The sequence below is a fragment of the Delphinapterus leucas genome, chromosome 11, assembly GCF_059928025.1.
Source record: "Delphinapterus leucas isolate spDelLeu-1000000601 "Yukka" chromosome 11, BTC_Dleu_Yukka2, whole genome shotgun sequence".
NCBI lineage: Eukaryota > Metazoa > Chordata > Mammalia > Artiodactyla > Monodontidae > Delphinapterus > Delphinapterus leucas.
This window is the reverse complement of record NC_143139.1, coordinates 8,782,914-8,808,272: the sequence shown is the minus strand read 5'-3', so window position 1 is coordinate 8,808,272 and position 25,359 is coordinate 8,782,914. Positions and strand designations below refer to the sequence as shown.

The 25,359-nt window shown below is 42.6% G+C and overlaps 1 protein-coding gene across 3 annotated transcripts; it reads left to right on the top strand.

Moving 5' to 3' along the window:
* Positions 1 to 1,089: 1,089 nt before the first annotated feature.
* Positions 1,090 to 23,998, top strand: YBX3 (Y-box binding protein 3). Of its 3 annotated transcripts, XM_022577593.3 has the most exons (10): positions 1,090 to 1,579; positions 5,297 to 5,360; positions 6,348 to 6,381; positions 8,772 to 8,861; positions 10,747 to 10,869; positions 13,881 to 14,090; positions 18,547 to 18,644; positions 20,769 to 20,940; positions 21,358 to 21,457; positions 23,428 to 23,998. In XM_022577593.3, the coding sequence occupies exons 1-9, from the start codon at positions 1,321 to 1,323 to the stop codon at positions 21,421 to 21,423; spliced, it is 1,116 nt and encodes a 371-aa protein (XP_022433301.1). In that variant the 5' UTR covers positions 1,090 to 1,320; the 3' UTR covers positions 21,424 to 21,457; positions 23,428 to 23,998. The 3 variants fall into 3 exon arrangements, with proteins under 3 accessions (XP_022433301.1, XP_022433302.1, XP_089776404.1); XM_022577594.3 differs by lacking the exon at positions 13,881 to 14,090 and having other exon boundaries at positions 1,103 to 1,579; XM_089920278.1 differs by lacking the exons at positions 21,358 to 21,457; positions 23,428 to 23,998 and having other exon boundaries at positions 1,103 to 1,579; positions 19,558 to 20,883.
* Positions 23,999 to 25,359: the final 1,361 nt, after the last annotated feature.

The following is a 25,359-nucleotide window of genomic DNA, read 5'->3' as shown; positions in this document are numbered from 1 at the left end:
AGCCACAGAACACATAATTACAGGAAAAAAAAAATAAGGGGGGTAGATGGTTTAGGCGAATAGGGAATGAAAACAAGGAGCTTTGGTTGGATCAGACATTGGAGTTACATATGATAATCCCTTCTGCTTTCTGTGGTACCTTGGAGAAACTCTCATAAAGGAGGAAACTGGCGCTGGGACGTTGAACACCTAGTCCAATTTGACTCCGTTAACTAAGAGCGGCGCTAGAGTGTATACCTAGGTCTGTCTGGACCCTGGCGGTGAAGAACACTTAACAGCCCTGTATCCCAATAGTTCTTGAGTACAGGGCACAGTCCCTCTGGCCGGTGTTTAGCATAATCCAGTCCATTCTGTAAAGGCCAGTGGGCGCTTCAAACTCAGGATACCGTTTATTGGGTGATCCGTTTCTCGGTAGCTCTCCTTTCTGAGGCTCGGAGAGCTCAATTGCTTAAGTTTTCACCAGCTGGCAGAGGTAATTAGAGCAGAAGGTGGGATGTGGATTTATTCATTTTTTTCCCTAGTGTTCTTATATGCATATTTACAGCTCGTTACTTGCTGCCGGTTACATTGCCGTAAACTGATATTGACATTAATTCTCAGAGGTTTGGACTTCAGTTTCCTCACCTGTGGCTCATAGACGAAATCATCCGCAACTTATCTTTCAGGAGGAAGTAGCCAAATAGCCTTAAGATTGTAGTATTCCAGCTCCTCATTGCTGTATCAGAAACGGTTTCTGGTGCTTCATAAATGTTGAATGGGTAACTAGAAAGGATTTAAGAACGAGCGTTTGGGAGAGAGAAGGGCCCCGTCATTTGGGTGCCCTAGTTTGCCCCTCCTGGAATATGTGGCGAGGAGGGAGAGCTCCGCTGCCCCGCTCCAACAAAGGGACGGCAGCGCGTGCTCCGCAGAAGACTCCAGAGCAGCCTGCCAAAGCTCAGATCCACCCTTGCCTTCCTTTCCCCGGCCCCTCGGCCCCGGCGCTTCCTCCCGCGCCGCTAGGCGGGCGGAAAGGGCAGCGGGCGCCTTTAAATGCTAATGAAGTCGATGCCCAACTCCGGAGCCAACTCTCCCCACCCTCTTCCCTCCCCGGCCCGTGCGCCGCCTAGAAAAACTTGTGCGGGGCCATTTTTGGGGCAGTAAGATCCAACGAGGAGCCCAAGAGCTAACGCGCAGCCCGAGAGCTCGAGCCGCCTCCGCCGCCAGCGCCTCGAGATCCGCACCGGCCTCCCGGAGAGCGAGCCCCGGCCGCCGCGACCTCCAGCCGCGCTAACCGCCGACCAACCGCCAGCGAGGCGCCCGAGGGAGAGCGGAGGAGGCGGCATGAGCGAGGCGGGCGAGGCCACCACCACCACTACCACCCTCCCGCAGGCTCCGGCGGAGGCGGCCGCCGCGGCCCCCCAGGACCCCGCGCCGAAGAGCCCGGCGGGCGGCGGCGGCGCGCCCCAGGCCCCGGCCCCGGCGCCCGCCGCCCTGGTCGCAGGCAACCCCGGCGTGGACGCGGCCCCCGCGGACCCGGGCACCGCGGCCCCCGCCTCTTCGGCCGCCGCGGGCAGTGAAGACGCGGAGAAGAAAGTTCTCGGTGAGTCAGGCCCGGGAGGGTGGGGGCTGCCCGGGGCGGAGGCGGGATCGCTGACAGCGCGAGGTCCCTGGGGACGTCGGGTCCCCGGCGCCGGTGGCCGCGGGTCCCGCAGGCGCTGCCGAGCGAGCGCGCTGCGCCCTGCGCTCCCGGCCGCCCGAGCGCGTTCCTCCTGGTCCTGGGCCCGGAGATCGGGTTCTTAACTCGGGTCCCCTAGGCGGGCCCTGTCGCATCCCGTGGCGAAGCATCCGTCGGTGCGAAGGGGAAAGGAGCGGCAGTCGGGAGAGAGGACACGGGGTTGGGATGGATGTGGATGTAGGGATGGGACAGGCACCCACGTGGGACGGGGACTTTGGAGTCCTCGCGTAGGATCTGGGTGAGGAGAGCATTTCCTTCGGGGAGAGGAAGGCGCTCAGAGGAGACGGGGGAGGGAAAAGTGGAAAGGCTTCTTGCTGGGAAGGCTCAGGTGTCTGTCCCTGACGCCCTTCCCACGGGGGCGCGGGAACGAGGCCATGCTTCTGTCGGCCACTTGCCGGCGGAGAGGTGTTGCAATCCTCTCCGGGAAACTTGGGTCTTAGTCCTGCGTCCTCCGCCCTCTCTGTGCCCGCTGCCGCCGTGAACCACTGAAGTGTTTACCAATCGCTCTCTCTTCCTGGATTGTGGGAAAGCCTTTGGTGCAGCAGCTGAAAAAACTTCGTCGGAAGTGCGGGTATGACGTTAGTTCACAACAACGTTATCTTGGGACTCGTAACTTAGGAAGGGAGCTCGGATGATGTGTTCAGGTCGGGTGGGGGGCGCAGAGCATCACAAAGGATAGCGGTGGGCGTTGTTGGTTTTGTCGCGTATTTCAGCCTTCTCTCCTTAAGTAACGCTCTGTATGAGGCCTTAAAACAGGCTCACAGAGGGTGTGTGCTCTATCACTCCCTCTTTTTTTTTAAACGGGGAAGGTGAGAGATGGTGTAGGATGCTTCCGAGAAATTTTCAGTATTTTGGATGGGGCGTATTTGATCTCTCTGAGCCTTGCCTGCCCAGTTTTCTAGGAAGAAAATTGGGGGAATAACGTGAAGAAAGTTTAATAAGATTCCATGTTTCCAGCCTTGAGAGGCCTGTTTTCATGTTTTTTTTGTTTTTCCTCCTCCCCACAGGGCAGAATTTTACTCAGTTACTGTCAGACAACGTGCTAAATGTAACATGTGCAGGTTGAGAAACAAAATAGCCCTCATTTCCCTGGGCTAAAAGTTGCTTCAGTCCAGTCCGTGTCATATTGTGATACTGTTTGCAACAAGTGTGTCTTGGAACACTTCCATGCAAAATGTCAGAGAGACAACCTTGGCTTATCCAAAGCAGTGTTAGTGTATATTCTTAATTTGATTGATTTTCACATAAAGGAAATTTTTCAGTTTTTCGCTTGATCCTTGTACCTTTCTGGATCTAACTAAACTCCTGAATTTTAAACTGAAGCAGATTTCTTTAAAGATGAAGGAAACAGATCAATCAGTTTCCTCAGCCACCAACTGCTCTTAAGGTACATCCCTGGTGATGATGAGTCTGGAGGTCTTGGATCTTTCCACTGTCATTCCAACTCTCAAAAGCAAGGACAGCCTTCTGCATGACATTTCAATACTGCCTCTGTCCAGTGTGTTCTGCCACCTCCTTTCCTCAGCCAAGCAAGCACATGGTGCCTAAAATGTGCCAGGCACAGTGCTGACTGAAATGGAATTCTGGTTTGGGACTCTCACATTCTAGTTTTTACAAATGGTTCTAAACTGCAGTGCATAGCCACAGGCCAGGGAAAGTAGTTGACAGGACTGAGGGAAAACTTTCCCCCCTAAATGAAGCCTGATGGTCTTCCTCCGTTCCCACCTCCCATTCTGTGTATATAAAGTGAGTTTATGGTTTTAAAGCAAGAAGAGTGCATGGATGTGTTTGGCCTTATGAAGTCATTAGAAATATTTGTGGAATTAGGAAATTTTTAAAAACTACAGTGGGAGTAAAAATAACCTGCAGCCTGGATTGAAGTTATACTTGAAAATCACTTTCATCTTTCTCGCTCTTAGTGTTGCTTTTCTAATCAAGATAATGCCTTTGACAGTACCTATAGACATTAACTATATGAAAATGAATCAAAAAGAGTTCCTAACTTTATATTTTCCTTATATTTTTCTAGGTCATTAATTTTGGGGCAAATGAAGGGAGACACAAAAAGCGTATCATTTGAAATAATGTGCGATTTAAAAGCATATGATTTATCAAAACCAGTCATCTGTGTACATTTGGATCCAAAGCATAGAATGTTTTTTTCCTCTTTGCCCTGCTGCTCTAATTTAAATGGCCTAAAACTGAAGATTTTAATAGTTTAATCTCTTCATTAGAGAGATCTTCCTTACTTAGCCTAAGAGCTGGAGATTCCTCAGCAAATGGTGGGCTGAATGATTTTGAAGACATAAAGAGTTTTTTCTTTTTTTTTTTTTTTTTTTTTACAAAGAGAGCTAAAATACTTCCCCAAGCATATCAATCTAGCAAAACTCAGAACTAACCCTGCCCACAGCAAAGTAAGTCCTAATTACTGTTTTAGTCTTGAATTTGAAAGCCAAATCTTTATTGTTTATCCTTGGAAATTAAACACTCTATATCGCATAGAAAGGTAGCATGGATTAATGTTAATTGTTACTTTTATTTTCTACTAAGCTTTTTTCTTTTTTAAAGGTACTCTATTGTCCCATTATCTATTTCACTGAGTCTTGATAATTGCTTTATGCCTTTCCTGAATTTAGGCATAGGCATTTCTAGAGGTACTGGATTTTGTATTCACAGTTGATTCAGGGGAGTCATCTAAAATAATAAATGGCTGAAACAAATATGAATCTACAAAGTATAAATTCTATGACCATACTATTTGTTTAGATTCCTTCTCTTGAGTTCTATTATGATCTGGCATTCTACAGAAATGGTCCTACTCATGAGGGAAAGTAGAGACAATAATCAAGTTAAAGGGGAGGAGGTGATAAGAAAGTGCTGAGGGTTTGATTCCTACCAAATGGAGAGAGTAGGGTAAACAATGAAACAGAATCCCAAATTCATCACTGGTTTGAAGAGGCCTGTTACATCATGTCTCAGGGTGGTAAGTACAGAACTGGGCTGAGCCGGCCTCAGTTCTATTATTACTCTTGGCTTCTTTGCTAGGCCCCCGTCTGGCACCCAGACAAGTTTCTTCAGGTCCCTGTAGATGAGCTATTAACAAGGAGCTACTATTTCACTATGTAGTTTGCCGACTATTTCAAAGTGTGATGAAAGTGATGTGTTAGGTGGTCGGTACTTACCTTGTTCATGTGTCTACAGTTGTTTTCGTTGTGACCCTTCTTTTGCACTTAGAAAATTTTTCAGTTGTGAAGCTCTAAAGAGCATGTTTTGTTTCGTTTCTCTTTAAGCAGTGTTTCTCAGTTTTAATTATGGCAGAATTGTATAGACTTACGACCACTCCTTATCTTAGGACTTTATTGAAAAGTTTCATGAGGAAGAAAGGTTTAGTCTTTCTGAAAAGTATTTCCCTGTGATAGCTTCACTTGCTCCATTTTCTTCTCCCAGTATACTTTGGAGTTAAGCTTTTAATGGTTTCCTCGGGTATGTTTAGGCTTTAAATAATGCTATCAAGACCTTAGTGGTATGAGCTTTATCTTTTTGTAGGTCAGATACTAATTTATCTGTTTGATCCTATTTTAGCCACCAAAGTCCTTGGCACTGTCAAATGGTTCAACGTCAGAAATGGATATGGATTTATAAATCGGTATGTGTGTGTACCTCTACGTGTTTTAAATATCTCCTCGTGCTGTGGCACCTGCTGTTGGTGTCTTTTCCCATACTTTATGAATGGCTTGTGTAAGTTTTCATATTTCTGAGCACCGTAAATATTCTCATTTCTAAGCTACTGATCATTAAACATTAATTAAAATACCTTTCTAAAACATAGGTAAGTACTTATACAATCTAGTCATTAAAAGAAAAAAAAGGTGGCGGTGGGGAGGATAAATTGAGAAATGGGAAGGGCCTCAGGATAATTGAGTTGGTATCCACAATTTCACAGATGGAGAAGTGGAGTCTTAGACTGGTTATGCAACTTTCCTAAGGTCGCACAACTAGTGAGTAATTGAGCTGGATCTGCAACCCAGGTCTGGTCCAAGTCCGGTAGAAACCGTAGTGTTTTCTTTAAACCATAGTAGCTTCTAACCATATAGGAATGAGAACATAGCTGTAAGCTATGGGGGTATTCTGATGTTTTTATACGATACCATCATTTTCTCTATCCCCCCTCCCAGGCCTCCCTTTTAAAAAAAATTCCTCCAGTTTCTTCCTTGTATGTTTTGGTGGGTGGTGGCAGTTTGGGGCGGGGGGGTGTTTTAGGTTTCAGTGTAAGGAGAGCCTAGTTCACAGCTGTGCCCTGTCCTTTTAGCTGTCTTGCTTTGCTTTTGCTGGGAGGGAAATCTAGGGCTCTGGTTACACACCATGTGATTTAGAGAGAGATGAGAGGAAAGGGATGTTTCTGTAGGTTGAATCTGTATGCTTGGGTCCAAGCACTGTTGTCGTATGGAGGAGTGAGGTGGATAGCTTTTGGGTTTAGAAGTTTTTAAGGAGGATTGATTTGAGGCATCTGAATTGAGTTTAGAGGAGAAACAAACATTTATGCTGTGTTTTGAGGTCTTAGGATCTAAACCATTCTTTTAAGTTTTTCTGCATACCTAGTCCCTTTAATCGTGAGCTTTTTGTCTTCCAACAGAAATGATACCAAAGAAGATGTATTCGTACATCAGGTAAGAGTGATGATAAATGTGACATTTGCTCTGTGCGGAGAGGGGCGTCTGTAATGTGCTATTATCCCTTTCCCAAAGTGAAGCTTTACAAATTATTGTGCTACTCGAAACTCTTTCTGGGACTTTATTTTGGCAAGAGAGCCCAGTTCTACATTTTAAGATTTGCACATGAGCTCTTCTGTCCCATCATAGTAACTGTTTTCAGACAGTTTTTATTTTTGCAGTCTAATGAAGTAATAATCAGACCACTTTCTAATTTTTAATGCCTTTGAGTCTTTAGCTAAAGCCCTTCTGTTTCCATGTTAGCATCCTATGCTCCCTGACTGTGGTTCCTCCTTGTGTTGGGCTGGACTCCATCTTCCTTTCGCCTGGCTGTGTATTGGTTCAAGCTCCGCCATCAGAGCAGCTTGAACTTGGAGTAAATAGCACAGGGAAGCAGATGGTTAGGGTGTGTGTATCTAAGACATTAGGAAACTCCCAGCTCCCAGCATAGTCCTCTCTCCTGTGAGAACGAGACACGCTTGGCTCAGGCCCGGGTCAGAAAGGCCCGCAGCCCCCTAGATTCAAAGGAAATGTAGAAAATGGGTAAACTATGGAAAACATGGGCCTCTCTGTACAGAAAGCTCAGTCTTCTTTACATTCTTAGCCTAGGATGTTATTCTGTTGGTCTGTATCCTGGACTTGCTTGGCAAAATAGGTTAAAAGAAGCATTATGTGCGCTTACTGTTCTTTTTGTATATTTAGTGTTCAGTGAATTGTCTCGCGTATGTGTGCAGTTCTCAGTGTATAACAACAGAGAAGTACAGAGGCAGGTACCAATACCAGCACGTTCGCCTCCAGGGCTCTGTCAAGCATCTGGTTTTCTGTGTTTTTGTTTCCTTCTGTTCAGGATCGTGTGTGTAATGGGGTGGGGTTTGGAGACTGGCGAGAGTGATAGCTAAGAAAAAGCTCTCTGGTTGTGGTTTCTATCAGTTATATTTCAGTAGCTCCTGGGTAACTGGAGTAGATTATTTGGTTCAGACACGATGACTTTTAAAGTCATAACAGACCGAAGGGGAGTGTTGCTTATAACACCTAGAGGTTAATAGACCTTTTGGGGTAAGAACGCTGCCTTTGGTGACTGCTGGAGTAAAAGGACCTCACAAGTTTCTGTGCCCGCGGCCAGCTTCATTGACCTGATTCCAGCCCCCTGTGAAGTTGGGCGGTGAGTCACCTCAGTGTGTTGAGGCTTGCCCAGTTTAACAGGAAAAGGGGAACGAGCCGGCAGGGAGGGGCTGTTTTTGGACTGGCTGAGGGTTCAAGGCCTGTGAGTATATCCTGTCCTGAACTGCCTTTTTCCTCTCTGGGTGAGGTCTCTGCCCTATTGGCTCATTTTTTTTTTTTTTTTTTTCCCTCCCTCCTACTCAGAGTAAGGGAAGGGCTGGATTACACATGCCTAATCGCTTTATAAAATAAGGTTGACCTAGTTCCATAGAAACTCAGAGCCCCTTTAACTCTTTAGAGATACCAGCTAAAGAAATGGGGAATTCGTTGCAGGAATTATTCTCTTCCCGCCACTGACTGAAGGAGAGAGGCCCAGTCATAAGCAGACATTGAGGGGCAGATGTTCAATGCAGGATAACATCTGCATTAACTTTTAATGTATTATCAGGGAGTGTGTAGGGATAAGTTGACATACTAATGGTGTGATGAGAAGAATTTGAATAAATATCATAGAGTTACAATACAAGGGGTATAAATGTCCCCCATCTCCCCTCCTCTTCCCCCACCTTCTTCCCCCGGGCTGTATTTTTATAACTTCAGATAAATCCCTTATCAGCCTCCAGTTGGTTTCCTCATCCGTAAAATGGGAGGGGAGAAGGTGATCAGCAATGTTTTGTTCTTGAGGTAATTTCGTATATTCTGTCAGAAATATTTATCCCCTTCTTCGAGGTTAGCAGTTTCTCTTGTGTCTCCATATTTTAATCTGTGTCTCCGTATTTTTGTGTTTATGTGTGTATATAAGATTTCATGAAGGCATCACCCCACCAGCCCCCTGCACTGATGGAGATATAGTCTGAATCTAAGACACTTAGCAGAGTGAGGGAACTCATCTATCCAGCATCACGACTAGGTCATCAGGCTGCAACTGTGCATTATGTTTAACCCACCTACCAAGATGAATTTTGAAGGCTAACATGAATCAAGACAGTAATGTGGAACATAGTTTTATAGTGTTTTTTGTTTGGGTTATGTTGTTGTTTTGGAGATCCAGGTTAGTTGGGAGAGTAATTTTTAAAAGTAATGTTAGATCAACAGTTTCTTCAGTATAGCCAGTAAACTTGAGAGCAATGAAATCTGTGGCCAGTTTTGGCACATACTTCATTTAAAATTTTCTGTTCTCTTGACAGACTGCCATCAAGAAGAATAACCCACGGAAATATCTGCGCAGTGTAGGAGATGGAGAAACTGTGGAGTTTGATGTGGTTGAAGGAGAGAAGGTGAGAGGAATTGTGACTGGGTATCCAGGGTGCTGGCACAACTCGCTTGCATAGTAAATGGTCTCTCAGCCCTTTATGAATTTGTCATTATGTACCTTGTTTGATGTAGTACAAAAGAACATTTTAATTTCTATTTTAATTAACCCTATTTAATCATGGAAGGAAAAGCTAATTTCTCAAGGTATAAAATGACATATTTTATTTTGGTACCAAATGTATATTCAAGTGTAGTTTAAAATTAAACTGTTTTATAGTATTAAAAATAGATAAAAGCTGCTTTGGGGCAAAAGATATCTCTTTTTAAGGTTTTTAAAATAACATTTATTTCTTAAAAGTTAACGTGTGCATAATAGGAAACCAAAAAACACAAGAAGCAAAAAACAAGGTATCTTTTTCTAAGAGTAAAGTTTTTAGGCTGTGATTTGTAAGCACTTCTGCACAAATAATACACAGTAAAGAATGTTTTAGTCTCAATAAAAGAAGATTCAAATCAAATATGATCATTATGTTTTCTCTTTGGCTTGGGCTTTGGAAAGCCAGAGGCATCCTGAGAGACTGTGTAACAACCACCTTCAGATGGAGAGCAGCCCAAGAAGCTAATGGATCATCTTGATGCGCATCTACAGATTTTTTTTTTATGCTGTTATGTACTTAATTTCAATATTAGTAATGTCCTTTATGCTTTGTTTTTAATCAACAGCGTATTCTAGGTATCAGTCAAACAATATAGGATAAGAATAAAAACATTTTAAAGCCATATATGGTACTGCTGCCATGGAGGCTGATCGTGGCAGCTGAATTACAAGTTGAGTGAATGACTGCTTCACTCCCAAATGAGTGCTCTCTTCACATACACACCATTCATTCCATAGCCCATATTCTTCGCAGCTCTCAAACTGTTTTCTGTTTTGAAAGAAAAACAACTTTATTCCACCTAATGTAGAAATTTAAATGATTTCTTTACCAATGTGATCCCCAGGGTATCTTGCAAACCTCTTGGAGTTTCAAATTATCTACCTGCAAATGCTGGCCTGTAATGATCTCTAAGGTCTCACCCAACTCTTAAAATTTTGTTTTGCCAGGTTAATTTTACCTCTGTATATTTTCAGAATTTGAGGTTATACAAATTGATGTAGAGTGGGAAATGTGCTCTTCTGAATCTCCTTTGTCCAAACTTTTTATACTTTTGAAGCATTACTTTATCCATTTGTCCATATGAGAATCCGAACGCTAAGTCTGTTTCAAGGATAAGAAGAAGGTTTAGAGAGGGACTACATTTGTGGACACTGTGTATGTAAGCGGACGCTAAGTCAAGGACCCTTCATTCCTGCTGCCGCCAAGCTGGGAGAAGTTTCCCTCTCAGTAGCTCAGTGCTGGACAGAGCCGTGTGAGCCCACAAGTGCATTCTCTTAGTACCTCGCAGAGTAACGTAGGTTTCAACATTTTCTAGGAAGAGAACATTATCTCAGTTAATTTCCAGTGAGGAATATTCCTCCTGGTCTAGCATTCCTTTGTTACAGTCGCATCATATTTACCACTCTGTGTTCCTTAAACAGATATATACTGCTCTTGAATCAAACAAGAAGGCAAAGGTTGTGGAAGCAGACAAGCTGTATCCATTTATTATTATTATTTCTTTAACTTTTTATTTTATATTAGAGTATAGTTGATTAGCAGTGTTGTGTTACTTTCAGGTGTCAAGCTGTATACATTTAAATCAGGACGTCAAGCACCTTGCTCACCTTATTAAAACATGGGTGTGTATTTTAGGTCACCAAAGGAATCTCTAGTACGTTCTGCCAGTGTTCAACCCTCTGGCTATCTAAGGCTATGCTTTTGGCTTCTTTTTAACTCCGAGGCCGTCTTTGCTTCTTCCCTTTCTCAGGGTGCAGAAGCAGCCAACGTGACTGGCCCAGACGGCGTTCCTGTGGAAGGGAGCCGATATGCTGCAGATCGGCGCCGCTACAGACGCGGCTACTACGGCAGACGCCGTGGACCGCCCCGTAATGTACGTTGTCTCTCTCTCTAATCAGTGATTGAAGAAATGCACACATCTAAACTCAAGTGTGTATACTTGGAGCACATAAATGCTGTATCTTCTCCTGGAGACACACTGGTTTTTTTTTTGGCGGCGCGGGGGAGACGGGAAATTTTTCATGTCCAGAATTTATCTATAGCTACTGGCCTTATGGGAAACTTGCCATTCAGCAGTTGTATCAGTTTGTATGTATTTGGCTGCCAGGAAGAGTCATTTAATTATCTTGTACCAAGAAGGCTTAATGAAGGTCGCTGAGCCAAGGTTGTCAAAAAGGTTTTCTCTTGCTTTGGCTCTTTTACCAGCCAGAGCCGCGTTATGCGGCATTCACTGGGAAAGGGGACCGGGATTCCCGTGACCGGCTTGAATCTGTTGTTCCTCCCTTGTTAACATCTAAGAAAGTCAGCCTTTGGTTGGCAAGGAGGAATGGGGAACGGCTCAGGAATAAGTGATGAACAGTGCTGGCCACAGATATATCAAGTAATTTGCCTCAGTTACGTAGCTGTTTTATTTAGCATAGCATTTCCCATCATTTCAAAGTAAAGAAGCAATAAATAATTCTCTGGATTTTTAGTTCTTTAGATTGGTACCAATCCAGGTGGAAGGGCTTACAACCAAGTCCGGCTGGAGTTTTCTTAGGAGGCTCAGTTTAAAGTATTCTCAAGGCACCCAGAAAGACTCCCGTCCAGTTTGTGGTCATGAGGATCCTGTTAGATGTGAGTCATTTTCTGATGTTTCTAGAGTTAGTACCTGGGATTGGTACTATGGAATAAAATCCGAACACTAAGCCTGTTTCAAGGATAAGAAGAAGGTTTAGCATCACAAGATGCTTTGTGAGCACAGGATTGCGGCTATGTATAACATCCAAGGAAAACTTTTGAAAAATCGCACCAGAAGAAAGGATTTGCAGATTGAGAATGATTTCTCTCTACGCTTTGATAGATTAATATCTTTCTGCTTACCTAAATGCTTCCTCTCTTCATTCTGTCATCTTCACACGCAGCCCAAACTGATTTTTATCAGATTCCTTATGACATCTTGTTTTTCTATTTCTATATTTCTCTTACCCATGTTTTGCTTATCCTATGTGATTTTTAAAAATAAGCTGTGTAGGGGGTGGCAGAAATGAGCTACCATAGCATTTACTCTTTCAAGTTCACCAGATTCACGGAGTTCTAGTTGTAATTACTTTGATTTCTAGGTTAATTCAGAAGTAAGAGTGGGCGAAAACCTTTAGTGAAAACTTTTCCTTTGAAGGCTTTTCTCCTCAGCTGGAAATTCTGAAGTCACGCATGTGAAAGATATTTAGAAATAAAATTATCAAAATTCTGAAAGTAAACATAAATGATGGTTTTCTGTTGTGCCGTCTTTAAGTCCTAACAGCTTATTGAGTATGTTTGGCAATGGTGGTGCCATTGTTCTTATTTTGTAGAACCCTTAACAAAAGATCTGGCTATAGAAGACTCAAGAGATACAGAGAACCTAAAGAGAAACCCTTACTATTTTGGTGAACATTTTCTATGCTACTATGTCTTTACATAATTGGGGATTGTACCTGATACAGGCTTTAAAAAGTGTAGAATGGCTTGGTTTTTCTGAAATTAGACTAGTTGAGGCCGTAGTTGAAGCTTTTCCTCTTTGGGAATTGAGTTGCCCACGTGAGCTTTGTTCTGGAGGGCTCTAAATCTTAACTATCCTCAACCCCAATGTCAGTCATTTTATTTTGTTCATTTTAAATTTGTTCATTTTCAAAAATTGTAGTTGCTTCCCTTAAGACTACCTTTGGCATAGCAATCCCCCTGTAAAGTAGGATTTGAAATAAAAAATTCTTTGAGGGATGTTTAGCTGTTTGCTTATTATTTTTCTTTTTGATATAAAATATTAGTATGTGATACAGTAGTTTAAATACAGGAAAAAATATAAAATGAGTCAGTACTTCCCTTTGTTAATAAGGTTTATTATATTCAGAAACTGTATTTATTACTTACTACTGTCTATTAAAGTGCAATTAAAACTTTATTCCTAAACATATAAAGAGAATCATGCCATAAGTCAGTGGTTCTCTTTTGGTTTTTGGACCCATTTATATGCTTAAATATGGGATCCCAGAGTTTTTGTTTACGTGTGTTTATACCTATTAATATTTATTGTATTAGAAAGTAAAACAGAAATTTAAAAGATTTGGTTTATTTAAAATAAGCTCATTACTTGTAAACATAAATAACATTTTTTTCATGAAAACTATATTTTTTAACTGAGAAGAGTGGTATTGCTTTATGTGATTTTTTTTGTAAATCACTGATCTCCGGTTTAATAGAAGACAGCTGGATTCTTACAGCTCCTGCATTGGGGCTGCCAAGAGGCCACGTGTCACTGTAGTTTCTGGGTGATTCCCCTCCCCTCCCCCCCAACTCATGAGAGAATGAGAGGGGAAAAAGACAGATAGCATCTTACCAGCATTATGAGAATAGTTTGATCTCAATAACCCCCTGGGAAGGGTTTCAGAGACCCCCCCCCCATCCCTACTTTGAGAACTGCTCCAGGAAGCAAACCACTTAGGACCAACCTGTTGATAACACCACAAAACATATTTTTCTCGCCTTTGCCCCAGTGGATGGCCAATGTTGAGGGAGACACATTTGGTGGAGCTAAATATTCTAAACTTGTATATGTTTTTTGGGTGTCTGGTCAACTGATATACACCAATTCTAACTAGATGCGAGCTAAATTCGTTAGAGATTGATTGCACTTGCCTTTCTGCTTCTTGGTATTTTATGTGCGCAGATCTCCTGGAATCTAAATGTGGTTTATCCCAGGTAATCACCTGATAATCTGGGTTAAATGCATTTTTGTCCGTCTAATAGAGGGGATTGTTCCTCTGGGGGAGAGATTGTTCTCTTCCGTGGACATCCACCCTACATGGTACTCCTGGGGTCTCACCTTGCTGGAGCGTCTTCTGAATCTCTGTTTCCTTGCCTCGCTAGTGCGCTGGGGAGGAGGAGGAAGGGAGCGGCAGCGAAGGATTTGGCGCCTCAGTCGCTGACGGGCAGCTCGCTGGGGCCCTGAATCAGCGGCGCCGCCCCCAGTACCGCCCCCAGTACCGTCCCCAGTACCCGCGGCGCTTCCCGCCTTACCACGTGGGACAGACCTCTGACCGCCGCTCCCGGGTCTTTCCCCAACCCAACGGAATGCAGGTAAACTTGCACCAGGGGCTCCTCTTCAGCGGTCCTCACCCCTCTGTCTGGCCTCCGCCTCCGCCTCCTCCTCCAGCACCAGTGGCCGGAAATCAAACCTAGCTTTTGGCTTCCCCATGCTTCCAAAGTGGACTAGGCGGCCTTCTCAGAGCAGTCATTCCAGTCACACTTCTACAAGCACGACCACCTGGGCCGTGCCTATAATCGGGGACGCTGGGTGGACAGGGTACAGTTCTAGTGTATGGAAGAATGAGAGAGGTAGAGTAGAGACAGCTGGTACGTGTAAGCGCTGAACCCTGAAGCCAGGCGGGCCTGGATTTGAATCTTGCCTCCATCTGTGAGCTTTTGAGGTTAACGTGGCCATCCATTGAATGGAGATAATTGCCTCACTGCGGGGTTGTGATGATTAAATCAAAGGTAAAGACCTTAGTGTGGTGCCTCAGGACGGAGAATGTCTATATAAAGTCCTTAATTTAGATGAAATAGTGTTGATTATTAAGAAAACCTAACACAGAGTGGAGATTGTTGATTCTCAGTTGGTTCTCCTTTTTACTGCAAAATATTGATACAACTGTCATGAACTTGACCTGTAATTAATAACCCTTTTAACAGCTTTGCAGTTCCCAGGAAACTTGGTAATCTCGGGATAGGACATCATTTTTGTTACTACCAGCTACAACTTCTTCCCTTAGTATCCTTGGTTTTTGTTTTTTTACTAAGTGTTTTGACTGAACATTATGTTCAGTCTGTTCTTTGCTGCCCTTTGCCCTTTCTATCATGCATGACTGTGTTCTTTCTACATGGCTTCTTGTTATTTTTCCCCTTCTACTCTTTAACAGCTGTCCCTGACAAATGTGCTAAAAATAGCAAGTAGCCTTACATATATGGAGAGATTGGGTACATGAGGCATAGTAGGTTTCTTTAGAGGGCAGCACCCTGGGCCTCTAGGAAATGAGGACAGGAAGAGTCAGGGAGATTGTAGTACACATTTATTTTTAGGGCATTAGTAGTACCTTCCTGAAATAATCCTTCTTAGTATTAGCATATACGTGTGTATCATACTTTCTTGAGACTATGATGATTATTTTCTAGATCGTTTGAAATAAAGTATATTTCATCTTAGGAATGGGAGGTTCAGAGCAAAGGGGTTCTTTGGTGCGATACAGAAGAGCAAGTTGAAAACTAATTTTGAAAATGTGCATGTTCTGGTAACCACATTTAGTTCTCTTAACTTGGGTTGAAATTCTTACCCATTTAATAGCTAACATGAAGTCTTCAACAGTCTTTCCTTAGAACCCTTCTAATACATGCCATGTTTAATGTTCAGTGACAGAAGTCGGCTTAAGCCAACCAACAGCACCAAACGAAAATTCGTAAAACTTTCTTCTGTATAGCTTAGGCTACTTCCAGGTTGTCCATGTAATGGCTTAAAACTATAGAGAGATCTCTGAGATGGTAAATATTGTTGAGGTCAAGTGGAAAAGTCTTTGCCAACAATTTCTACTATTGTATATACAAAACTGTGAAATTTATTGGACACAACAGGAAAAAAATGAAAATATGCAGGCCAATAGTATTTCCCTTCTGTACCGAGGACGCAATATAGCATGATATATCAGTGTCCAGAGGACTTCCATTTTTTTTAAGATAATAATTCTAGATACTTGAAAAATAAGTCGAATTGGTTACTGAGCTAAATCAGCTGTTTGTAGTCTGTGAGAAAAGAATTATATGACAGAGGAAGAGGAGCAACAATGTTTGGCATCCACCAAGGGACAGATGTTTGAAATCAGTTCTTAGTTTTCCCTGCAGCTTTATGGAGTTGGCAGTGGTATCCAGATTTTTGTTGTTGTTGTTACAAATGAAGGGATTTGAGTAGTTGAAAGAATTAGCAACTTTTACCTAAGGTTACATGGGCAAGAAGTGGTAGAGCTTGGTTTAAACTCAGTCTGTCTGTCCAGTCTCTTCCCATTCTATCATTCCAGTAAAGGCTTATCCTTTATACGTGTTCGTTGCTGTGTCTGTGTGTGTGTGCATGTGTGTGTGTGTGTGTGTGTGTATGTATGTATCAGAGTTCCTGAGGAAGCAGCAGCTTTGCTTGTTCAGAGAAGTAAGGGAGGCTCATGTGTTTGGGATGGTGTGAGTGAAGAGAGGGGTGAGGTGAGATTAAGGTGCTATCTTAGGGCAGGTCAAGCATGCTGGGTAGACCAAGATAAGAACTATTGACCTACCCCAAATGTGATGAAAAGCCAGTTAAGGGAGCTAAATAGGGAAGAAACGTATATGAGGAATCACTGGACAATTTAAGGAGGCTAGACCACGGTTGGCAGCAGCAGAAGTAGGGAGACCAGCTAACATACTTCCCCCATGGAGAGGGGATCAGGGGGGCATGGGTTAGAGTGCTAGCAGTGGTGTGAGGAGTGGTCAGATTTAGGAAATGTTTTCAGCATGGAAGGGGCAACATGTGATGATGGAGTGAACATGTGCTGTGAGGAGTAAAGGGTAGCTTTGTGAAGAAAGGCCAGGTTTGCGCGGAAACACAGGTCATTTGGAGATCTTCTCTTGGGCAGATCAAATATGCCACACACACACACACACACACATTTACGCATGTGTAACTTACAGTGTGTGTGTGTGCCTATGTATTTGTGTGTGCGTGTGTGTTCCTTATTTCTGCCTACTAAAATGGCCTGAGGTCAATGACATGTTAATAGCACTGAGCACGCCTGGCTCCCGGTTTTTCATTTATAAATACCATTCTCCAATAAAAAGAAGCCCCTCTGGAGAAACGGCTGATTTCGGAGCCAGGCCACAGAGAGTACAATATGAGCCTGGAACATCTTGCTGCGCCAGAAACCAAGGAAGCGCTCAGAGAATGCTGGAGACGCGTCCAGTAGGCCATGAGCCAGCTGGGAAGGGTTCCCATTGGCCACTAATGATAGTAACAGGTTATAACTCACTGAATAGCATAGAAGACCATGAGTCTTTACAGATATAGACAAATAAATATATTGAACTTGATAAGGAGTGAAATATTTACAAACTTTGAAAGTACTTCTTCACAGAATCCTCATAAATTACAAAGGGGGATAGAGTAAACTTACCATGGAGGAGCCGTACTGCTTCTCAAAGTGAACACTGTCAGTAACGGTACGGGTTGAAACCATATGCCGTCTGGCAGGATGCAGTGAGGAGAATCCAGTGCCACTTTTGTGGCTTCCCTTCCAAAGATGCATAAGCTACATCATGAGAAGACACCAGACAGCCCCAACTGAGGGATATTTTACAAAATGACTGCTCCTGTAACCTTTAAAAGTGTCAAGGTTGTGAAAACCAAGTGAAGATTGAAGAACTGTTCAGATAAAGAGACAACTAGATTCAAGGCATGGTTCCAAATGAGTCCCTTTGCTGTAAAGAACATTACTGGTGAAACTCAAGAAAATAGAGTCTGAGGATTAGAGTCTATACTTCCAGCTGTCCTGTAAGTTTGTGATTATTTAAGGAAAAAAGTTGGAGAAGATGGGTGCTATTTCATCATGTTTATATGCCTGGAAGGAAATGATGGAGGAGAGAAGGGGGTGGGGGATTGAGAGTTCAAGTGCCCTAGCAGGCCAGAAAGAGGGGCTGGCTTTGGCTATGAGCATGGACCAGTTAATCAGTCTAATGAGAGAAGAAAAAGCAAATGCAGTAGGTTGGTAGATTTGATGGTGAAAGAATGTGGAGATTCTTCTCTAATTGCTTCTCTTTTCTTAGTGAAATACGGAGAAGGAAGGGATATTACTTTTGAGGGGAAAAAGAAAAAAAGATTGAGATGTGGCTGTATTATAAAGAATTTCAGAGATTGTTGGTGGGTTTTTTTGTTTGTTTTTAGCTCTTTCTTCCCCTGGAAGTTCTGCAATATATTATTTCCCCAGCTTAAAATAAATTTCTCAAGGAAGGATATTTTATTTTTTTAATGCTATACTTCAATAAATAATGCAAACAGATGAAAGGAAAAAATTGTGAAAGGAAGAAATCAGAGGTGAAGGTGTGGTGGAACCTTTGAATGTAGAAACCATTACCGTATTGAAGGGATACCCAGTTTGTAGAATGAGTGGGTCTGAGTTTGAAAAGACTCTCTTTGCCCCAGTGTAGTACATCATTCCATTTCCTTTTGTAATAGAGGTTTTCTTTCAAGAGGTGAATGGAACACTTCAGAATTTTTAATATTGTAAAATAAATTTAGGTGTACTGGGATAAGGCAAAAGACTGTCTAGTGGGAATGAGTCCTTCTTTCTTTCCTGTCATTCACACAGATCTAATCAGTACATAGTTCACTGTTAGAATTGAGAGTTCCCAGCTCCGTAATGAAGCCTTTTATTTTCTCCTTTTAAAAAAATGTCTGAAGGCAACTGTGTGCCGTGTCTCATATCCTGTAGCCTGACACTCATGTTTGGCTCTCCATGCCTCCTCCTAGGCGGGTGAGATTGGAGAGATGAAGGATGGAGTCCCAGAGGGAGCACAACTTCAGGGACCAGTTCATCGAAATCCGACTTACCGCGCAAGGTACCGTAGGTAGGTAACGTTTTCTAAGAGCTAATGACCGATTGCAGGACTTGTGAGCCACAGTAGGATGGAAGAGGACGTTGCAGGTCTGTTTTGTGGATTTATTATGTAATGAGAAGACGTGGCTGTTGGGACCGTATGTCCAAGTTGTGGGAGGGGCTCTGTGATCCACGTTTTCACACGGCTGTGTGGCATTCCCCCTGCTTAATGAGTAGGATTTTTAGTTATCCCTGTACCAGAGCAGCATTTGCTTCTGAGAACTTTCCCGTGATGTAAAGTCATACTGGATTTTTATTATATTTAACGAGATGCGTGGAAATGAATTGTTGGGTCATTCATTCGGTGGTGGTGCTGTGAATGGAGGGAGAGTTGGCTGCCAGCGAGTGTTTGGGACACTGAATATTCTGATAACCGGGGCAGTCTAATGCGGGGGTTAAATCAGCCTACAGATCATATCGTCTGTGTTTAAATCCCCACCCTACGATTAGCAGCCCCTGTGTAGCTGTATCTCCTCCGGCAAGTTTCAGGACTCCTCTTAGACTTTGTTGCCAGCTTATGCAGTGGACAGTAAGGGATATTCTACCGCTGTCAATAGGGTTAGATGTACTAAGGCGTTTCAGGTAATCAGTATGATGCCTGGTATAGTAAGCCCTCAATAAATTAATCGATTAGTACTACTACCAACATTGTTAAGTTTAGTGAAGGAGGGGCTTCCCCGGTGGCGCAGTGGTTAAGAATCCGCCTGCCAATGCACGGGACACGGGTTCGAGCCCTGGTCCGGGAAGATCCCACATGCCGCGGAGCAACTAAACCTGTGTGCCACAGCTACTGAGCCCGCTCTCTAGAGCCTGCGAGCCCCACCTACAGGAGCCCACGAGCCACAGCTACTGAAGCCTGTGTGCCTAGAGCCTGTGCTCTGCAGCAGGAGAAGCCACCGCAGTGAGAAGCCTGCGCACCACAACGAAGAGTAGCCCCCGCTCTCAGCAACTAGAGAAAACCCACGTACAGCAATGAAGACCCAACACAGCCAAAAATAAATACATAAAATAAATAAATTTATTTAAAAAAAAAGATTAGTGCAGGAGTGTTATTTTATTTCTGCTTTATCCCTGTGAAGACTGGATTGGGCTAGACTCCCTAAGATTCTTTTTAAGCTTTTTAAGCCTTCCTGTTCCTTTACCCTGTCCTTGAGGAGCTTCATTCCTGAATGACGTTCATACCACCCTGAAGTGTGGCAATATGGGTTTATTGAGAGGCGAGTAAGTATATTATTTGGGGAAGGATTTGTACCACTCTACGTCTTCTTTTCTCCCAAGATTCATTTCAGTGTTAGACATAGTCATTCTAATGATTCATTACAAAGGACTTTGGAAATAAAAGAGGCTTCATAGAAATGTCTTCAGGAAGACAGAAAAAAGACAGTAGTGTATGTGAACCCCAGCTCTGTCAATCTCTAGCTGTGTGATCAAAGTTGCATTTGACCTTTTTTGACCTATAAAAGCAGCAATCCTTTATGGTTCAACCAAATACTTACCCTCTTTAAACGTCTTGGTTTTCTTACTGTAAATCTTAAACTCACAAAATTAGCCCTGAAATTAAATTAGATAATTAACGTGAAAACACACCAGCACAGGCTTTGGCACACAGTGAGCGATGTTCGTTTGTTTCCCACGTCGAATCCCCTTAGACTCCACTGCATGCTGTCCATGGAGGGCAGATACGGGAGCGCTTTTCTTTTTTAATTTTTCCATCCTCAGTGCCTGTCAAAGTGCCTGGTAGGATCATAGTGTATGTTCGGTATATGTTTGTTCACAGTGTTCAGGTGAAGGGGGAAGATGACAGAAAGATAGGGTTTTTTACCACACCTTTGTTCCACTGGCCTGTGCATAATTCTAGCAGTAAGTCTTGATCCCTTGACTTTTTAATCTTTAAAAATAAAACCTGGGAATTCCCTGGCGGTCCAGTGGTTAGGACTCCGCCCTCTCACTGCTGAGGGCCCAGGTTCAGTCCCTGGTTGGGGAACTAAGATCCCACAAGCTGCGCAGTGCAGCCAAATAAATAAATAAATAAATAAATAAAACCTGATGTTCTTGAGGGCATCTGTTCTCTTTTCGCCTGTGTTCTCTGCTCTAGGGGCCCTCCTCGCCCACGACCTGCCCCAGCGGTTGGAGAGGCTGAAGATAAAGAGAATCAAGAAGCGGCCAATGGTCCAAACCAGCCACCTGCTCGCCGTGGATACCGGCGCCCCTATAACTATCGGCGTCGCCCCCGTCCCCCTAATGCTCCTGCGCAAGATGGCAAAGAGGTGAGTCCAGCCAGCCAGAGGGGAATATATATATAGAGAGAGAGAGAGAGGGAGAGAATGCCCTGCACATATCACAAACCAAATATTTGAATTCAACCAGTTAACATTCTAGCTAAAACGTTTAGAGCTTTCCAAACAAAAGACAGCGTTTAGAGAGAGGAACCTGCTTCTCAGCACATGTTGGAAGCAACTGTATATTTTTAATGGCTTTTTACTACGGAGGGTGGTGGTGTTTAGTTGCCATTTGGAGGCCATTCTTCTGCGGTTCTAATTTTTTCCTCATACTTTAAGAGTAGTTAAGATTTTGCACGGTGATTTACCTTCACTGATCCCGACTTGTGAGACCTTTCAGTCTTGAACTTTCCACTGCCGTATGAATCAGTTAATTTCTGGTTTGTGGTTTTGTTGTGTTTTCAGACCAAGGCAGGTGAAGCACCATCTGAGAACCCTGCTCCAGCCCCCGAGCAGAGCAGTGTCGAGTAACATCCGGCTCCCCAGGCACCTTCACCATCAGCAGGTAGGAGCTCGGGTGGCCGGCACAGGAGCTGATATTCTCTTTAAGTAGCACTGATTTCTCAACAGTAGCACAGATCAGTCTCAACTAGTTGTGTAATTCATCTGGGCCAAGTTTCTGATCTCCATCAGGATTCTGGAGAAAGAGCAGCTTTGGTGGTAAAAATATCTCTGAGGCTGATCTTATTTTGCTAGGCATTGGGGACGCAAATATGCAGACAGAGTTAATGAGAGTCAAATTCATTTTTCTAGATAGACAGTTGTTAACTATTATCACCACCTCAGAAAACTTTAGAAAGTTTTACTTTTGTGACACCTCGTGGCCAATTTGATAATTTTAAAGTGCCTGACAAGGCCTCATTTTAATAACAGAGGACTGTGATCTGTAGAATAAACAAGAATGTGGTTTTTTTCTTCCCTTTTCCCTTTGATAACCCACATTATTTATTTTGAGGCAGTATGTGTAGTACGTGAGAGCCAGTGGGTTTATATATCCAGTGCGGGAGCTAGTAGTCATTTGCCTAATGATCTGGAGCAGTTTATTTATCCTCTGCAGCGGTACTGTCGGCTGCTGGTGAAATGATACTGACTAGATTCCCCGCTAGGGTTGCTGCAAAGACTTAGTGAGATAACACGTAGGAGTGCCTAAGCAGGACGCGGCAAAGAGTAACCTCTCCATAAAAGTGAGCTTGTTTTGGGCTTCCCTGGTGGCGCCGTGGTTAAGAACCCGCCTGCCAATGCAGGGGACACGGGTTCGAGCCCTGGTCCTGGAAGATCCCACGTACCGCGGAGCAACTAAGCCCGTGCGCCACCACTACTGAGCCTGCGCTCTAGAGCCCGCGAGCCACAACTACTGAGCCCGTGTGCCTAGAGCCCGCGCACCGCAACGAAGAGTAGCCCCCCCTCGCCGCAACTAGAGAAAGTCCGCGTGCAGCAACAAAGACCCAACACAGCCAAAAGAAAAAAAAAAGTTAGCTTGTTTTTCTTCATTGTTGCTTCCTGCTTTTTTTCTGTCTTCTTGTTAAAGATCCTGGACATTGTATTTATACAGGTGGAAATATACTAGAAAGACTGGCTCAGCGAGCCTTACAAGAATTTATAAGCCATAGTTGGTTTCATTGTGGGTTTTGCATCTAATAAGTCCTGAAAGTTTAAGTTTTTAGTATTTCTTGGTTGTTGCCCTTTTCATTACATAGATAAGGACTTCGCTTTTAGTTGAAAGGTTGTAAAGCTCATAGCAGCAGTGTTATTTTTCCAAAAATTGTTCCGATTTCGTAAAATTTTGAGATCATTTTAAGTTTCTACTTTTTAAATGCCATCTGCTTTTATATGCAGAGGTTTGGGATTTCAGTTATCCTTTCACTAGGTAGACAATTGCTATGCTGAGAATATTCTGTTTTATCTCTGGGTAGTATGGATAGTTCATTATAGAAATAAATTCTGTATTCACACTTGCTTGCATTAACTGACGGAATTATATATTAATCATTTGGCCATAAACTTTTACTTGGTGACATTATTTTTAGGTATTGTTCCTAAGGAAATAATCCAAAATATAGGGGGAAAAAATTTCTACTATTTACAATCTAATGTTGGAGAAGTGGTTAAATACTGTGGTATATCCATATTAGGAGATATTGTATGGCCACTAAAATGAGTATTAAGAATTATCAGTGCTGTAGTACCATTTATTTGAAAAGGCTTCATGATGATAATTTTCTTTTCTAGAATTTTCTAGAATTTTTACTATTATGTACTGACTGTTCTGGTTTGTAAAAATGTTTTATTAAAAATTTTCCATTAAATTCATGTTTCAGTTTACAAATCTATAAAAGATACACGGTGTAAGATTTTGTTTAGAGCTTTTGAAAATTGATTTTTTGAACTACATAAAAAACATAATTTTTGCCTTTTTATTCTTTAACTCTTTATCATCTTGTCACTCTTCATAAGTTTGATTTGAATTTTTTCCAGGTGACCTAAAGAATTAATGACCATTCAAAAAATAAAGCAGAAAGCAGACCACAACCTTACCAACACCAAAGAAACGTCCAAGCAATAAAGTGGAAGACTAATAACCAAAACGTGGACATTAGAATGCTCACTACTGTTCTTTACGAAGCAAACAGCTACACGAGGAGAGTGTCAGCCAGTTTTTCCAGCAGCTGAGATCCTGGGAATGCCTGCACAGAACAAGAGAGCAACCTCCCCGGTTTCAGCAGCCACTAGGTTTATATTTTTTTCCTGGTTTTTACTGTTTTGGTAATATGAATTGAAAGAAGAAATATTAATACCACATGGGGAGACACCCCCCCCCCAACCAAAGAAATCTAAAATATGTAGTAAATGCTTTTTTTTTTCCTTTTTTGTTCATTTTGGATGCTGGTGCTAAACTTCCAAGTGTCATGAGTTAAAAAGAAATTTTATGCCCTTATTTATTTTGAGGATGAGGGGAGGATAACATTTTGCTTTCCTATGTGACTCTCTTTGAAAATGTGCAGTATGAAATTCCTCAAAAATAAAATTTTTACCCTTGAAAGGAAAAGATGTATAGCTGAAGTATGTTTTCCTATCTCAGCTGGAGTTGTTTTGTCTTTTTTGGTCTTTTTTCGTCACTTCGTTCGCTGAATAGTAAGCTCAAAGCCAAATGTATAGGTGGAATAGTGCTCTTTAATAAATGTAGGCATATGAGCTGAGATCATAGGAAATGGGGTTATTTTTGGAATGAACAAGTTCACATCTGAGTTCAGCAGTAGGCATGTTTGGTTTGGTGCTCTTAGCTCTTGACTAATCCTCGTTGAGATGGTTGATGACATTTTGGTCAACAGCTTCCTTTAGATTAATGAAGGGGTTAGTAGTTCTAATATCCTTGAACTTCTAACCACAGAGGTTTTCAGCACCAACTGCTATGTCGTGCTTATATATATGTGTCTTTCTGAAAAGAGGAAGGGGGCCTCTTTGCAACCGCACTACAAATTTCTTTCCCCAGGTAGTAGATGGTGCCCCTAGGTTGAGAGACACTACAGTGTATGTCAATTCTGTTGAGTTAACTTCTCAGATCCACTGCACCTTTCAAATTATTTATTCCCTAAATCAAGTAAATACTTGAGCCTAGGCTTGCGCAAAGCACTGTTCGAGTGGCACAAACCCACAAAAGACCCGAGTCCCGCGGAGTTTGCGTTTTAGTGAGTGAATATAGAGAATCAACAAATATGTAAACAAATGTGAAATTTAATATCAGATGGCAATATATGTTATAAAGAAAAATAAAACATGGTAAGGGGCAGAGATTGGCATAATTGTGGGAGGTATGTTTATTTTAAAGGGGGGTGTCTTTCCTATAAGATAAGAGGATATATAGATGGAGTCCTGTGGTGAGAGATGGATAACCATTTGACTATCTGGAGAGAAGAACATTCCAGGCAGAGGGAGCAGATGCAAAGACTCTAAGCAGGGAGCATACGTGGCTTGTTTGAGAAATCACAAGCTGAAGAAAGTAGATTGTTCAAGAACCTTGTATTGCTTTGCAAGTTTAAAAAAAAATCAAAATTGGTAATATGCACAAGGCAAAAATGTTCAAAGATATTAAAAAGTATTTTATGAAATAAGTCTTCCATGTCAGTCCTGGTTCCCTCAAGGCAACCGGTTAGCATGTTTTAAAAACATATATCTGTTTCAGATATGTTTTGTGCGTGAGTCTGTGTGCATGTGTGTGTCTGACCAACTAATGTGAATTCGGGGAGATGGGGTATTAATTGTCTCTAATGAGACTTATACATCTGTTGTTATAATTCTGTAGGTAACTTTACTGCCCGGCTGTTTGCTCTCTTTTCTAACTTTCCCCTTTGCTCATTTTAAAGCAATTTTATTATTATGGAGTATTTCCAACATACTTTTTAAAATGTT

Excerpts from the sequence above, each read along its gene's own strand:
- YBX3 (XM_022577593.3), top strand. The coding sequence starts at position 1,321 with ATGAGCGAGGCGGGCGAGGCCACCACCACCACTACCACCCTCCCGCAG. Across the intron at positions 10,870-13,880 it reads GCCGTGGACCGCCCCGTAAT|TGCGCTGGGGAGGAGGAGGA; the intron begins GTACGTTGTCTC and ends TTGCCTCGCTAG. Across the intron at positions 18,645-20,768 it reads TACCGCGCAAGGTACCGTAG|GGGCCCTCCTCGCCCACGAC; the intron begins GTAGGTAACGTT and ends TCTCTGCTCTAG.